General features: G+C 45.2%; 1 protein-coding gene across 7 annotated transcripts in view; it reads right to left on the minus strand.

Moving 5' to 3' along the window:
• The window catches only part of Map2k5 (mitogen-activated protein kinase kinase 5), a 226,115-nt gene that overhangs the window by 181,680 nt on the left and 29,137 nt on the right, over positions 1-15,298 (minus strand). For all 7 annotated transcript variants that reach the window (XM_050151791.1, XM_050151789.1, XM_050151790.1 and 4 more), the window contains 3 exons: positions 9,052-9,121; positions 5,024-5,064; positions 4,024-4,091 (listed from right to left, as the gene is read on the minus strand). In XM_050151791.1, the coding sequence (XP_050007748.1) occupies positions 4,024-4,091; positions 5,024-5,064; positions 9,052-9,121 (179 nt within the window). The remainder of the gene's footprint in view (positions 1-4,023; positions 4,092-5,023; positions 5,065-9,051; positions 9,122-15,298) is intronic.

A 15,298-nucleotide genomic window follows, 5' to 3' on the forward strand; every position in this document is an offset into this window, starting at 1 on the left:
GAGCCTGCTATCACTTTGCAGGTGGGTGGTGATGGGGTCCACACAGGGCACCTGCTATAGCTTGGGAGGTGGGGGGGGGTACAGGGGTTCACACGGGGCACCAGCTATAGCTCGATCGGTAGGTGGTGATCAAGAATAGGCTGAAGTGCACAGAACACCTGTACCAAACAATACCCCTCAAGACCCATGGAGGTCTTGCTTCATCCTGAAGTAGGAAATGGTGCTCATAATTGTGCCTTAGGGTTACATTTTGGAGTTGGTTTATTCCTTCGTGGTCCATGTATTAGAAACTCAGTCCTTAGGGTGTCAATATTGAGGGTGTGGATCTTGAAAAGATTCTAGTGGGAGATGCATATGTCAGTTGGAGGTGTGACCTCAAAAGTGATTGTGGAACCCAGGCTCACTCTCTCTGGTTCCCTGCATCAGTCACTCTGAATGAGGAGAGATAGCCACAAGGAGTCACCACCAAGACCTGTCCTGGGTCACTGGGCTTTCAATGCCCCAAACTGTGAGTTAAGTAAACTTTTTCTCTCAACACAATGGACTATCTTGGGTATTCCATCATAGTGAAGAAGAGTTGACTGATACAATTAGGCTGTCCCAGCTAAGGCAGAGCAGAACTGCAGGGGCAGCGGAGATTTCCCCGGAGCTGAAAGAGGCAGGTGCAGAGCTCCTAGGAAGGTGCAGGCTGCTGGAAGGATGTGATGTGGGAGAGAAGATGGCAGGAAGAGCTCACTTAAAAGAGGAATAGTCGTGTTCTAGGGGCAAAACTCCATCTTTCCAAGTGGGTGCCGAAGGGCTCTAAATCCCAGCTCAGAAAGAGCCTCTTAAGATGGACCTGAATGACAACAAAGGGGCAGCCTTGGCCCAGGAAGTACATCCCTAGCCCAGATGCTGGGAAGAGACTAGGTGTCCATTAGACAAAGAACAGGAGTCAAGCATCAGAGGAGAGCAGGCTAAGACGGGTACTTTCCCTCCTCCTGCTCCCCACAGGCGAATCATCTAAGAGCACCAGACAGCTTGCCCTCTGCTACACAGCCCTCTCTGGCTCTGTAAAGAAAGGTAAAGCCCCTGGACCTTCCAGGCCCCACGTGACCGGACTCCTGTCTCCATCCTTGCTTCTCACCTCTTGTGTTACTCTCCCAACTTCCCACACCCTGCCCTAACCCGGCATCTCCCTCATGTTCCAGCCAACCAGCCCACTTACACAGGTCAGCTCTTTCCCCTCAGGGCCTTGTCGTAGGTACATCCCTCTAGCTGAAATGTCTTTATTGTGATGTGACTTGGTCCTCCTTGTGCATCAGGTCTAGATGGAAACATCCCTCTCCCCAAGGAGCCAGTTCTGAGTACTCAGTTTAAACAGAAACATATTCCTGTCTAGTGTTTTCCTCCGCATGCATCTGCTTCCCTCACGACGGTACTGCCACATCATACTCCTAGGACAGCAGCTAAGGAGTAAGAGGCACTTCATAAATACCTGCTGATTAGTCATCAACCGGGGCATAGAACACAGCCAATGTAGGGTAACATCAAAAACACCCGTAGGACTTTTTCAATTAACATTCTTCCCATGATAGGAATCACTCTCCTTGCCGTCTAGGAGGCTGCCGTATCCCCAAGTGAAGATGCCAGGATGAAACCGTACATAACCAGGTGGTGAAGTTTTGTCCAATCCAAGAGTAACAATACTTCATGAAGAGACGTGACAGCTTTTACCCCAAGCTAATCCTCACGTGTGACCGAAACGACTGGAACACTGGAAGTAACACTGCTTCTATGTTTTGAAATCTTTTCAATTCCATCTGGCTTATTATGCCATAGGGAAGTGTGATCTAAAACACCAGGGGAAAACCTTGTCCTTCCCCAGGCTCACATGGTGCTTGTGTGCGCACCAGCATTTCTGGAATCAGTGGTACCAGTGAATTGTTCTACCTTCCTGGAGCTGGGTGAACATGCAGGCCTCTACCCACAGGCCTCCTCTCTGCAGGGCCATGACTCCCATGTCCAGGCAACATGAGACTGAATGCAAAGCAGTGTCAACATCGGCCCCACGAGACCAGGCAGATAGCACGCTGGTGACTAGCTAGACAACTGCACTGTAGCATGGAGCCAACTGTTAGAGGCAACACCCTTCTAGAGCCCTGTGTCCTCAGCTGGAAGGTTAGTAGGGAGATACTGACACCAAAACCAGAATAGCAGCTTTGCTGGGGGAGGGGTGGACCTAGTGGAGGAGCTCTTGGGTCAACTGGGATTGTGGAGACAGTGTGGTGGTACACACCAGTAATCCTAGCACTTGTGGGGGGAAGAAGGCAAAGGGATTGCCACGTTTGAGGTCTAGCTGGGCTACACAGCAAGACTCTCAAAAATTAAAGAAATATAAGTTAGAGAATGGATCAGTGGTTAGGAGTACTTGCTGCTCTTGCAGAGAACCCAGGTTTGGTTCCCAGCACCCAGGCAGAGGCTCACAACCATCTGTAACTCCAGTTCTAGGGGCTCCAAACCACCTCTTCTGGCCTCAGTGGGCACATGCACACAAGGGTTGCATACATATCCATACATGCAAGCAAACACTCAAAATATAAAATAAAATGATTAAATTTTTAAAAGAAAATAAAGAAGAGGGCAGGATCACAGGCACAGAGGGTCTCTCTGTGGCTTCCATAATTAAGATGCAAAGCCTTCTACAGATATTCCCACCATGAGGAGAGTGGCTGACAAGGAACTCTCATCACAGCCTGCCAGGCAAGATGGACTTACAGCCTCCAAAACGGTAAGCCAGCATCAAATCAGAACCCCCCAGCCAAAGCCCCAAGACTGTGGATAAGTGAGGACAGAAAGGACTGAAGGGACAGCAGAAGCCAAAACCACACCTTAGCCCATAAAAGGCTGTGCACACACTGACTAAAGCCAGAGGCCAGGAACTCCAGTGCAGAATGGAAGAAGGGGCCTTCGGTTCTGTCAGCTTTTCAGTCGCCACTGTGACTCTGCCATCCCGAGCAACCACTTCCAGCATCACCCCCAGTAAGGAATCTGAGGTTACTAGTAGACTAACTGGCCACATGGACAAAATGTCCCAAGTCACCCCTCTGACCTGAGTACCGCCACAGTGTGGCAGCTCAGTTCAGTTACAGAAGAAAACTTTGAAAGGCTTAAGATCTGTCCCAGGGTGGGGTGATGCTACCATGAATTAACAAAAATAATCTTCCTATTACAGTAGCTTTAATCTCCTGGACAACCAAAGACGCCATTAATGAGCAGACTGCCGGTCAAGTTAAATGTCACCATTTGACTCTGTCCCTGACTCTGTCTGGTGAAGATGCCAGCAGATAATAACACTGTCAAAGGTGGACAGGCAAGAAAGACTTGGTAAGTATCACACAGCTTGTAACTGAACCAAGACTTGAAACAGGCATAGAACAGTCTATACATTTTTGAAACTTAGGGAAAATTACTCTAGAACAAAGTTAACGGTGTAACATGTTGATTCCACCTTTTGAATCTTCATTCATTCATTCATTCATTCACTGTGCACGGGGCTGTGTGGTAAAGGTGTGTGTTTGTGTGGGTGTGTGGAAGCCAGAGGTTCACATAAGATACCATCCCCAATGGCTCACAATCTTGTGTTTTGTGATAGGGTCTCTTATTGAACCCAAAGCTCACGGACTCCGCTAGGGTGGCTGGCCAGTGAGCTCCTGAGAGCTGCCTGTCTCCACCTCCCAGAACTGGAGTCACAGATGTGTGCTGCCACATCTGGATTTGACACGAGGGCTGGGGATCAGGCCCTCACGCCTCCCTGGCAGGCACTTTGCCCACTGGCCATCTCACCTGCCTCTATTTCAGCTTTCTATGCTAAGTCTTTTTTCTCCTCAGCCAGTGTGCAGCAAGGGCTATCTGGCTAGTTCACTTTCTCTACAGCCACCTACACCGTTTACCTTACAGAGCAGCCATGTGATGACCAAGCCCTTCCCACCCCCACCTGGAGAGGGGAGTGCAGCAGGGCACACTTCCCTTGTTTGTCCTCACCTATTGCTTGGAAGGGAATCTGAGACCACAGGGCTGGCATGTTGAGATGGTCCAGCCCGCGTATTCACCTATAAGTAAAGAGAGAAGTTTGATCAGCCTTGTGTTCTGAGGACGCAGTTCTAATTAACCTATAATTCACCACACAGTGTCTCATCTCCCTATGAAGGTTAATTAGCTGCTGCTAGACAGACCCACGGTTGCAGTGTATTCAGTATATAGGTTACAGAACTGTACAATCCATATATTACATAATCCCTATCCCCGGCGTTATTCAAATACTTAAATAGTGCTGAAAGAGAGAGAAACCGAGGGATGAAAACCTCAGCTTGCTATTTAGAACAATAGAAAAGCGGGATGCCCGTGAAGGCGTGTTAAGCTTGTGTCTGGGGGTTAGTAGGAAGCCTCAGGACGCCACCCCCTTCCAGCTCTACAACTGCTTCTCATTCACTAGAAAATGAGGTTCAAGTAATTAATTATAAAACACTTGAGCCTAATAAAATAGCCAGCTTTTCTTTCAGACGTGAAGCCTTGAGCAGAAATCCAGAATTTAAAACACGCAGAACAAGGAAAAGGCATTATATGTGTTTCAGACAGAAATATGTCGAGAGGAGAGGGAAGGCACCCTGTGTGCAATGTGCTATGTGCTTAATTAATCACCAAAATGAAGTCCATGCTCTCACTCATATGAATCTTTGTAGAGAGCAGACCCCAGGATCTCCTGGAGAAACTGACCAGCAAAACGATCCCAAAAATTGAAAACTACAGCACCAAAGGCCTAGGATTCCAGTACATACACAGCGTAAGCAAATACAGATGTTGCCTTCCACCCCCACCACTCAAAAAAAAAAAAAAAAAAAAAAAAGAGAGAGAGAGAGAGAGAGAGAAAAAAAGATTGCTTGTCAGAGCTTGAGAAAGTGCAGTTTTATTTGACATTTCAATAAGTGGAACACAGCATTACAAATCCATCTAACTTTACTGAAACAATTATTGAAATTCGTACCTTCAGGCCATGTATGTTCCGTTCCCCAGGAGGCTTGCAGGCTGAAACAGTAATTGACTAAATTGTAGAACACATCAGGGCCATTTACAAATTTGCTCAAAATGAATCGTTTAAAAAGAAATGAGGGTGACACCAAAATTAGCAGAGAGAAATGATTGAAAAGTGGCCCCCAAGACCCAAGGTGGGAATTATGAACCGGGCTCTTAACTTGCAGGCGTGAGCGTTTATAAATGCAGAGCTTTCTGACTCCACTTCATATGAATTCCAATTTCTGCTTAAAACATAGCAAAGCCAAGCTAGCCGAGCTAAAATGATGAGACTCCTCCCGTGGCTCGGGTTTCTGCAGTCTTCCCTCACTCTACCGAACTGCATGAGGCAGTCAAAGGATGTGCAAAACAGCAGGTCTCTGCTTTTGTTGCTTTGAAGGCATGGAGGGGTAGGGAAAGGGTCCTTGAATCCAAAAAGATTGCTATGGACTCCAAGATGGAATATGCAAGTCTGAGGGTATTCAAATTTTGTGTAGCCACAAGCAATCAGATTTATTAAAACACAGACATACGATTTAATGAGGTTTCTTGATATCTGCTCCTATTTAGCTCTGAAGATAACATGGGCCAGGAAAAACAACAGCGCTTTCCCAGCACCACCCTGGGATACAAGTGGGACATTTCTAACGCCCGCAGATGGTTCTTCGTCCCGTTAAAACACAGGGCTTTCTAGCCATGTTATAGACTGATTCTAGTCAAACACCACAGGGTGGGGAGGGCTGTCGGTTCTGACTAATTGTTTAGGGAAGAGTGAACATGAATTTTTTTTTCTTTCTCCGTTTCTGACAACAGAAATTGAGCTGCTTAAGAAGATGCACATGATAGTTACAAGGTGTGGTGAGTTTAACTTCAGGGCCTCTAGTAAATTTGAATTTATTATGTTATTAGGGCTGGAAAGATGTGCACTGCTCTTCCAGAGGACCTACGTTCAATTCCCAGCACTCACATGGTCACTCACAACCATTTCTAACCCCAGAGGTTCCAAGGTGTCCAATACCTCTCTGACCTTCTCCAGTTCCCATATACTCATGGGCAGGCACACACTTAGGTACACAAACACACACAAAATGAAGTAAATAAATATAGCTCTAAAAGTGAATTTATTAGGGTATCTAAAAATATTATCCACAAAATATATCTCAACATGAATAAATGTTTTTATTTTTTCTCTAAGTGCATAAGATACTTAATACATTAAGACTCCAAATCTCTCTATATATGCAAAATAACTCTTTGAACAAAATAACAGCTGCATACATCTGGTTCCCAGCCCTTGAAGGACCCTCAGTACTCCCTCAAACCTTTGTCATTAGAAATCTAAACAGCCATGGTGCATTCAAAACTCCAGCAACCTCATACATCCTGAAGTTAAAAAGGTAGTTACTATGACGCTTGCCAATTTTCATACTTATTAATATTTAACACAGCTCTGAGCCACAGGGAAGACTTGGCCATGAACTAGGAGTGGAACACTATTCAAGAAAACAGTGACAGTTGGAATGAGGAGACTCTGTGACTAGAGTAGAATCACTGTCTTCTGTCCCGCCAACTTCTTCAGTCTAAAAATTCTTTTTAACATGGGGCCTAGCCACAGACCCTCTCAGGCTTGAGACCCTCTGACCAGCCAGGAAGACCCAGGGAGCCTCCTGCCACGCCCACGTTCTAATTGTACATTGTCTTAGGATGCACCCCTGTGTTGCTATGATAAATACCACGGCCAAAAGCGACCTGGGGAGGAAAGAGTGCATTTTAGCTTACAGGTTACAGTCCATCATCAAAAGAAGCCAAGGCAGAGACGTGGAGGAGCCAACACAGAAGTCGTGAAGAGCTGTTAACTAACTTGTTTCTAGACTCACACACAGATACCTTTCTTATACAACCCAGGAGAGTCTACCAAGGGCTAGCACTGCAGACAGTGGTCTACGTCCTCCTTCATCAATTAGAAATCGGGAAAATGCCCACAGACATGCCAGTCTAATGAAGATATTTCTTCTACTGATGTTCCCTCTTCCCGGGAATCTCTAGCTTGTGCCAGGTTGACAAGATGCAACCAGAGAAAACAGACATTTCATCACCCCATCATCTGCGTCCACACTGAGGGAGTCAACAGCAAAAAACAAGACAACAAAAGAGCCCAAAAGACCCAAATCACAGCAGAGAGAAGAAGCACAGAAAGGGGGAAGAAGTCACATTTTGGAATCCTCAGCATGCCTTGGTGAGACTACAGTTAATGCGCTTTAGGCCTCAGAGGTGTTGTGTGGGGGCTGCAGCGATACCAGCAGCTCCTAGCTTTGTCTTCGCAGCATCCTCTTCCTCCCACTCTTACACGACACCCTCCAAAGCCCCTCACGCACCTCACTGGTCCCTGAAGTTAGATGCCTTTCCCCAGAAACAAACTGTAATCTAAACCAACTTCTCACTCAGAATACACTGAACACTTAGGAGCTGTGGACTCTCTGGTCCTCGCCCCTCTGAGCCTCAACAGGCCACACAATGGAAGCAGTAAACCCTAACTGTAAACCTGTTGGGAGAGCAGAAAGGAGAGCAGAGGTCTCAGAATGGCCGCCACCAAGGGGGCTCTGCGTGGGAACAGTAACACCCACAAGACTGCCCATACAGTAGAAGGCAACTAAACTAAAACGATTCCCCATGGAGAGAAGGAAAGAGTTCGCTGAGGAGAAGAGCCCTCGGCACAGCACGACAACTAGGTTCTTGGGGATCTGTACCCAGCTTTGCCATAACAGAGCTCAGAAGCAACTCATAGAGATTTTCAGCCTTTTTAGAGGAAACAATTTCTAAATTTGCCCTAATTCTGCACCACTGAGAACACCAGGGACTAATCTGAGTCACCATCAGATTCTACAAAGAAACAGCGGTCTTCCTCTGCCTGTTCAGTAAGCACCACAGACCCGATTAATCAGTTTCCTTCTGATGACCAATGAGCTTGAGAAGCACAGTTTATCCCCTCACTTAGCCCTTCATTAAGTTCTTACTAATAGTGAAATAAGCCCCTGGTTCCACTGCCCACACACACGCCCAAAGAGGAATATTGCGCTTGAACCCGGATCTCCTCCCTGGCTGGTCAAGCCAGCAGCCTTTGGAGACCATCTCTGCAAATAGAGCCCACTGGTTAATTGAGCCATTCAAACTTCTGAGTTACAGGTAATGAAAGTCTAGAATGTTTAATTGGAAAACTCATACCATGATTATCTGTACAGTTAAGGAAGGTGAGTTTAACTTTTAATTATTTCAATTAAGCTATTTCTAGAAGACTTACTTAGATGGTTTCCTGGTCTGTTCTGTTAGTTAGAAAACATGGATTTCAAGTGGGACAAAAATAATGGCTAAAAATGGCTTATATAACTAAGTCGCTCTTTTCACCATTGTTTAAATTTTGAGGGGATGTTTGCACAAATGAGCCATTGTAGCTGATACAGGCTGGTGCTACCCAATCTAAGAGAGGAATTCCCACTGAGACTCACTCTCATCCACTCACGCCATTGAAGAATGTGTCCCATTATTTAGAAAATCCCTCCCCTACCCCAAGACAAATCCCAAGTTCTGCCCAGGACTCTGTCCTAGAGCCCCCAGACTTCATAGCTTCCACATCATCTCAACGGCAGCTTGTACCAGCATCACGAGCTGCAATATATAAAGCCAGAATTCAAGCCATCCATTTGCCTTGGTTTAGAATCATGGGGACTCCCAAAGAGTTCTTTAAGCGAATGTAAGTATGTACTTCAAAAACAAAAAACAATCTAGTTAGTTTAATTTACTCCAGCAGATTAGATATTTTATCTGCCATAACTATAACATAGCTTGCAATCCCCCATGATAATGAATACTTCTTTTGTTTTTTTTTTTTTTTCAAATTAAGAGCTAAACATCATGTTATGTGCATTTAAACCTTTGGAAAACATAACTGTTGATGAAACAGTTTGCTGAAATAATCATTGTTGATTAGGATTTGTTCAACATTACCTCTCGGAAATATCTGCAGCGGCTCTATTAGCTGGCCATTTACTTGCTGTTCCATTACTGTGGAATAATACTGCAAAGAGATAATAGAAAGGAATTACTCAGTAATGTACGGACACTGGGATAGACACTACGGGCTGTTTAATTCATTGTACTTTTGGAAATGGCTGGTATGCACATCTCAGTCTTGAGAACACGTACCCTATATCTGCACACCAAAATCACTACAGTGACTATATTCAGGATTTGGAAGCTTAGTATGGGGTTACCATCCATACCACGATTTATCTTTAACAGTATTAACTAAAACCCCATGTTAATATTTATCATACTCTAAAATGATATCTATTTTAAATGACACAAAAAGCATTTTGATAGAAATTACTCAAATTTTCTCTTGTCTTTTTCTTCTGAATTTTATAAAGCAAAACGAATAGGCTCAATATTTGGCTTGAATCCACATGTCAGCTAATGAAACATGTACAATTGTGTATAAAAACACACAGACAATGAAGATCAAAACTGCAGAGACTGTGGGACCAGTGAACAACACATTATCCAACCAAGGACAACAGAATCCCCACATAAAAAGATAGCTCCCGTCTAGAAAATCTACTTCAGATGCATAATTTAGTCTTAGGCATAGTTTAAGATGGATCAAAATTTACTGTAAAATTCTAGGCACACAAAACATAAGGTCCTGAGTAAAATATAGCTCTCTGCCCTTCATAAAGCATTTATGGACTGAGGTCCCATCCCTTTTCCTTGTAGTACTGCCTGGACCCCCACCCACCTACTCTGGGAGATGCCTTCTGTTCCTTCTTATTTATATTCCTTTTAAGCTGAACAAACAAGAAAACGATGCTCATGAAGAAAAATTCCTACAGTGAAAAGCATTGACTAGGCCCAAAATAGTCTTTAAAATTTTTTTATGTGTCCAAAAGTTTTGCCCACGTATATGTCTGTGTAATACTACCATGTCTGATGTCTGCAGAGACCAGAAAAAGGCCTGGAACTACAGACAGTTGTGAGTCAACGTGTGGTGCTGGAGAATCAAACTCCAATTCCCTGGAAGAGCAGCCTCTCCAGCCTAACTTTGTGTTTTACGGGCCTATCAAAAGCAGAACTCTCTCCTTCTCTCATCTTTGCTGTTTTTATATTTAAACATTCATATATCTCTTAACTACCACATTTTCAGAAAATTCCTGAAAATTGATTATCATGTTCATTAACATGCTAAAAAAAAAAACAAACAAAAAATCAAACTTGTATCTTGGAGCTGAAGAAATGGCTTTGTGGTTAAGAGCACTGGCTGCTCTAGGGTTCAGTTCCCAGCATCCACATGGTAACTCACAACTGTCTCCACTTCCAGGAGACCTGACAAAACACCAATGCATATAAAACAAAAATAAATAATTTTTTTAAAAAAAAATGTGTCTTTCTATTGGTTTTATATAGATTAAAGTTATTTTAGAATTAATCTTTTTCATTAGAAATATGCAGAGGCCTCAAAATTCTACAACACTGTGAGGGTCAGAAGCTGAGAAATCCAAGGCTTCCTGTCCTGCAAACAAGGAAGGTGAGGAGGGAAGGGCCCAGGAGGGACTGTTTGCTAATGACTGAGATGAGCGTGGCCTCCCCTGCAGTGGCTTTCAAACTGTAAAGGAAGGCAATTCTCTCTTTCTATGGATCTAAAAACTTAAACACGCACAGCGTAAATACGTGCAAATCACTCTGGAATATACGAAGGCAACACAAGGCTGTTCCTGAAAAGCCCAGAAATACAGCGCGCACACCATTACTCACGCGATGACGACAGGTAAATGAAATATCAATCATGTCGGCTGTCAACCTTTTGGGACAGCAATAACTGTTAACAAGTAGTCTGGAAAAATTGTCCGAAAATGACTTGTCCTTGGCACCCAAGTATTTGAGGTTTCCGTGGAAAATTAAGATGCCAGTGGCTATTTGGAACATTGCTCAGGTATTCTTTTTAATGGGAAATTTGCCGGTTATTGATCCACAGCATGTACCCGTGCTTCTGGAAGGCTGCAAGCAACTTTCCAATCAGTGGCTGTCAAAAAAATTCCTGCCTTTTTATACGGATACAAGACAGGGCCGTGGTGGTGACTATAGTCAATGCTTCTCTTTAATTAACTGCTATGCACAGTAGGTTCCTACTTTGCCATGGTCCTAGAAATCAGGAAAAAAAAATCCTTATGCTTTATCTAACAAACTAATTATAGAATTGTCTGAAACCGGTGCTTGGGGTCAAGTTTGAAAACAAATGACCTCAAGTGTGAAGGGTCAGAACAGGTGCAATGCCTTTTCCCTACTATAAAACCTTGCATGCATGAAATTGACCTGTTTTTCAGCTTTATTTATTTACTTCACAAAATAAATTAAAAAAAAAGGTTTCCCTTTCATCTTAGCACTGTGCCAAATCAACTGGAAAACTATATATATGTTTGTAACCATTGTGAAAAAGCTAGGCAATCTCTACCCAGCTCTCTGTACCACAATTGACGGAGTCCCGCTGCAATGATACACCTGTTTTGATTAAGACTTTCTCAAACAATTAGTTAGGCTTTACTTTCACTTTTCTACAGTTCTCCGGAATCCAAGTGTCTTTTCTTCCGCTGACACACCAGGATAGAGTTGGACACACACACAGGGATGGGGAATAACCAAATGATGGTGTGAGCAACTGGGCACAAGTGACTTCCCAGCTCAGGGCTGCCGAGAGGTCACAAGGCCCCAGCCTGAGCTCTAGCTACCTCCTAGGCAAGGATAAAACCCGGGGCGTGTATAGTAAACTGGCACAGAGCACTCCACCCGGCCACTGGGCCACCAGGCTGCTAGTCCTGCTGTTGCCCAAGTAAGTGGGCAAGGCACTCAAGAGTTGGAGGGCTCATTCCTGGGAGCCTCACCATTGGCCGTCTCCTGACACATGGCACCAGTGAGGCCATGCCCTGCTGTGTCTCCCTCTGCTGGGCTGCAAGATGGGGTCCAGCCAGAGGAGTGCTGTAAGCCTCACAGAAGAAAGGGGCAAAGACCATGATGAAACCACTGCACAGCAAGCTGGAATTGGGTCTGATCCTCTGCGTCTCTGCAGTGCCGTCTTCCTTTGTTCTCTCCCATTTTTGGTTCTACACAATTATAAAACCATCTGTGACAGCAAAGACAAGAGACTGCCTTGACCAAAGAAAAAGAAAAAACAAGCAGCAACAGTGAAGGCCTATACCTCAGTCACTAAAAAGGCCACAATGTGGCCATCTACCATGTCTTGGCTTTTATCACTTCAACATATGCTCTATGTGTAGTAGGTGTCGACTGAAATGGGCCTTGACCCTGATTCTGCTACTTGAACGGCCTTCAGGAAGTCACCTAACCCTCCCAGCATCACGACTTCCAAAGCAGTGGAGATGTTCACTTCATCACCCAGGGTGACTATGGACTCTCAAATTAAACTACAGCAATAGCATTAACAAAGGGACTTTGTAAGCTCAAACCCGGAAAGTCCATCTCCCAACATTGAAGGAACACTAAGCCTGACACTTTCTACCTTCAAAGCATTCCAGCATTCAAAACACAAAGATTATGTATGGAAAGTACAGGACAGGTGCCAAGCTAAACCCAGCAGCAGCAATTATAAGGTGTGTTTGCTTCAGCTGTCCTTCGCATAAGCCATTACAGGCAGTAATTGCAGCAATAATCAATATGCTAACGGGTTAAAGATTAATCAGTTTTAAGATAGCTAATGGAATCTCCAGTGCCGGGCTCGGATTGGTTTCAGTCTGCCTGAGATGTTCTCTAAAACCCTTAAACAGTTTTAACGAGGATGTGGCAGAGTTTAGTGTAGCTACCCTGTAATAAAATTCATCTCCAACAAGGGGTAACAAGTACAATCAAGTACAATCTTGGGCTTTGTTTGTTTGCAAGTTTATCAAGTAGTGTTCCTGTTTGTTATGAACCCAGTTCTAACTAGAACAGCAAGATTCAATCAATAATTAAAGTTTTTCATGGAAATATACCATATTTAAAAAAAAAAAACCCTGAGTTCAAAGCAACACAGTTTAATATTACAAGGCTTTATTAGGAGGGGGACAACCCTCACTCCCCGAGACGCCTGCACATGTTAGGCCCAGCACTGCACACCCTCTACTCTGTTCATCTCTGTTTAACAGATGAGACAAATGACTTGCCGATGAACACAGGTTATGTGTGAACAAAGAAAAATGTTTATTCTAGCACATGAGCTCAAAACACGGAACTCACGCTTACTACTTAGGAATTAAAAAGGAGGTGGGTCTCGTTCCTCCTCTAACTAAACACAGGGTTACTGTACTGAGTAGATTGCTGAGCTAGTAAAGAGCTCTGGCTTCTTCACTCACCGCTCCCATGATGTGTGAGTTTAGCCGCGCTCCCTGGCAGAGGAAGCAGCACAAAGCCTTCTGCAATGACTGTCCTCGGGACCTCTGCTTTCACGTGGCCATACCTAGCACCCCTGGACTCCAGCTCCAGGTACCCCATTCTAGTTCCCGGTAGTGTCCCCCTTGAAGTGGGTGAGCCCCTGCGGCTCTGAGCAGTCCTCCCCTCTCACTGTGTCCTTCTACCACTTCGCAGGTTTCCATCACCCGAGGAGTCATGGGGACTAATTAGGACCTACCGAATCACAAATCTTTATTTCCAGCCTGTCTCTCAAAGGGTTTGGAGCACATCTAGTTGGCTACTAGAGCCTCCTCCAAACGCTACAATCCAATCTGAATTCCCTGCCTCTTTACCTCCCTCAGACCCCAGACTGGTTTTCTACCACTTGGGTTTACCAAGCCATTAAGTTCAGGTACCCATACAGATGTCTTGAATTGATCCGTACTGGCCACATGGATTTGTTCACTTGACCTCTTCCTCTCACAGATCTGCAGCCACTACTACCTTTGACCTGAAATAGCCCAAGCTGCTTCACTTCTGTGTTTTAGAATTTAGAACTCTTGTCCTGCAAGCCACACTCCAGAGAAATAAGCTGTGACCACATCACTCCCCTCGACGTCAAGCTCTGAGTCCTGCCATGTTCCAGCCCTTCATTCTCCACAGCCCATCACACACCCTCCTTCTGCTGAATCCCAGGCAGCTTCTCCTGAATTCCCCAGGCAGTTTCTGCCTCCAAACCTTTAAATACACTGTTCCTCTGCACAGAACACCCTTCCCAGTCCCTCGGGCCCCGTCTATACCAGGACACCACCTTCCTCAGGAAGCCCCCTCCAAGATGGATTAGGCTCTCCTCTGTGCCACAGGGCGGCTATGTTTCAGCACTTCTCACCCTGCCTGGTGAGGGTCAATCTATTGTCCTGACCTGGGTTTTCTCTCTGCTGTGTCTGTTGGGTGGAACAGAAGGCTCGGGTTGCACACTCTCTGGGTCCACCTGTAGCATGGTGCTTGGCCAGAACTGTATCACCCAGCACACCCGGCTCTTGGAAACTAGCTATGTGGCTGAGTGAGCGAATCAGAAAAAGTGAGGTTTGGCCACAGCAATGTTTGGATTGTGACCTAAAGAAAGGTCCCATATCCTATTGTAAAAATTACCTGCCTCACTCACTTTAAAGTCATTAGGAAGATCAAGACTAAACAAGTTGGTACATGGGAAACCGTCCATAAAGTCACAGGACTATGGCTCTCTTTACCATTAAGCAACTGAACACAGGCGACACGGGAAGCTCTAAACAGCTTGCTGATATGCTCCGCCCACTAAAGGCGGGGTTCAGAAATTGAGCCAGCATCCCCTCCCTTGTCCTCAATCACTACAGTGTTATCAATAATACTCAAAGTGAGCAGTGCTCTGGGAAGTGTCAGGTTTCTTCCAGAAGCGCATCAAGGGCAGGGGCCATGCTTCAACTGCTCTGTTCTCTTGGCAGGTGTAATCACTTGGCATCTCCATGGGCTTTAGCGAATCCGTGGAGCTCCTGAAATGATGCGGGCTGTGTTGTCTGACGTGAGCCTTCTGGTAAAAGAATAAGAACCTCGGATCTCTCTGCCCGTCAGGAGCCACCGCTGGGTGATGCCTACACACAACAGCTGCTGCAGGTGTTTCCAGATGGAAGTGGGGAGCCATCAGCCTCGGCAAGTGCTCTCCCTGACCCTTGACCCTAATTTCCTCAAGTATGGACCCTTTTCAGTACGTATGCACAGTTATCACAGGGCAACTTCCTAAATCTCCTCTTCACACGCCTTCTAACACACGAGACTTGTTGGC

The sequence above is a fragment of the Alexandromys fortis genome, unplaced genomic scaffold (assembly GCF_014885135.2).
Source record: "Alexandromys fortis isolate MF-2015 unplaced genomic scaffold, M_Fortis_MF-2015_v1.1 scaffold_70, whole genome shotgun sequence".
In the NCBI taxonomy this organism is placed as follows: domain Eukaryota; kingdom Metazoa; phylum Chordata; class Mammalia; order Rodentia; family Cricetidae; genus Alexandromys; species Alexandromys fortis.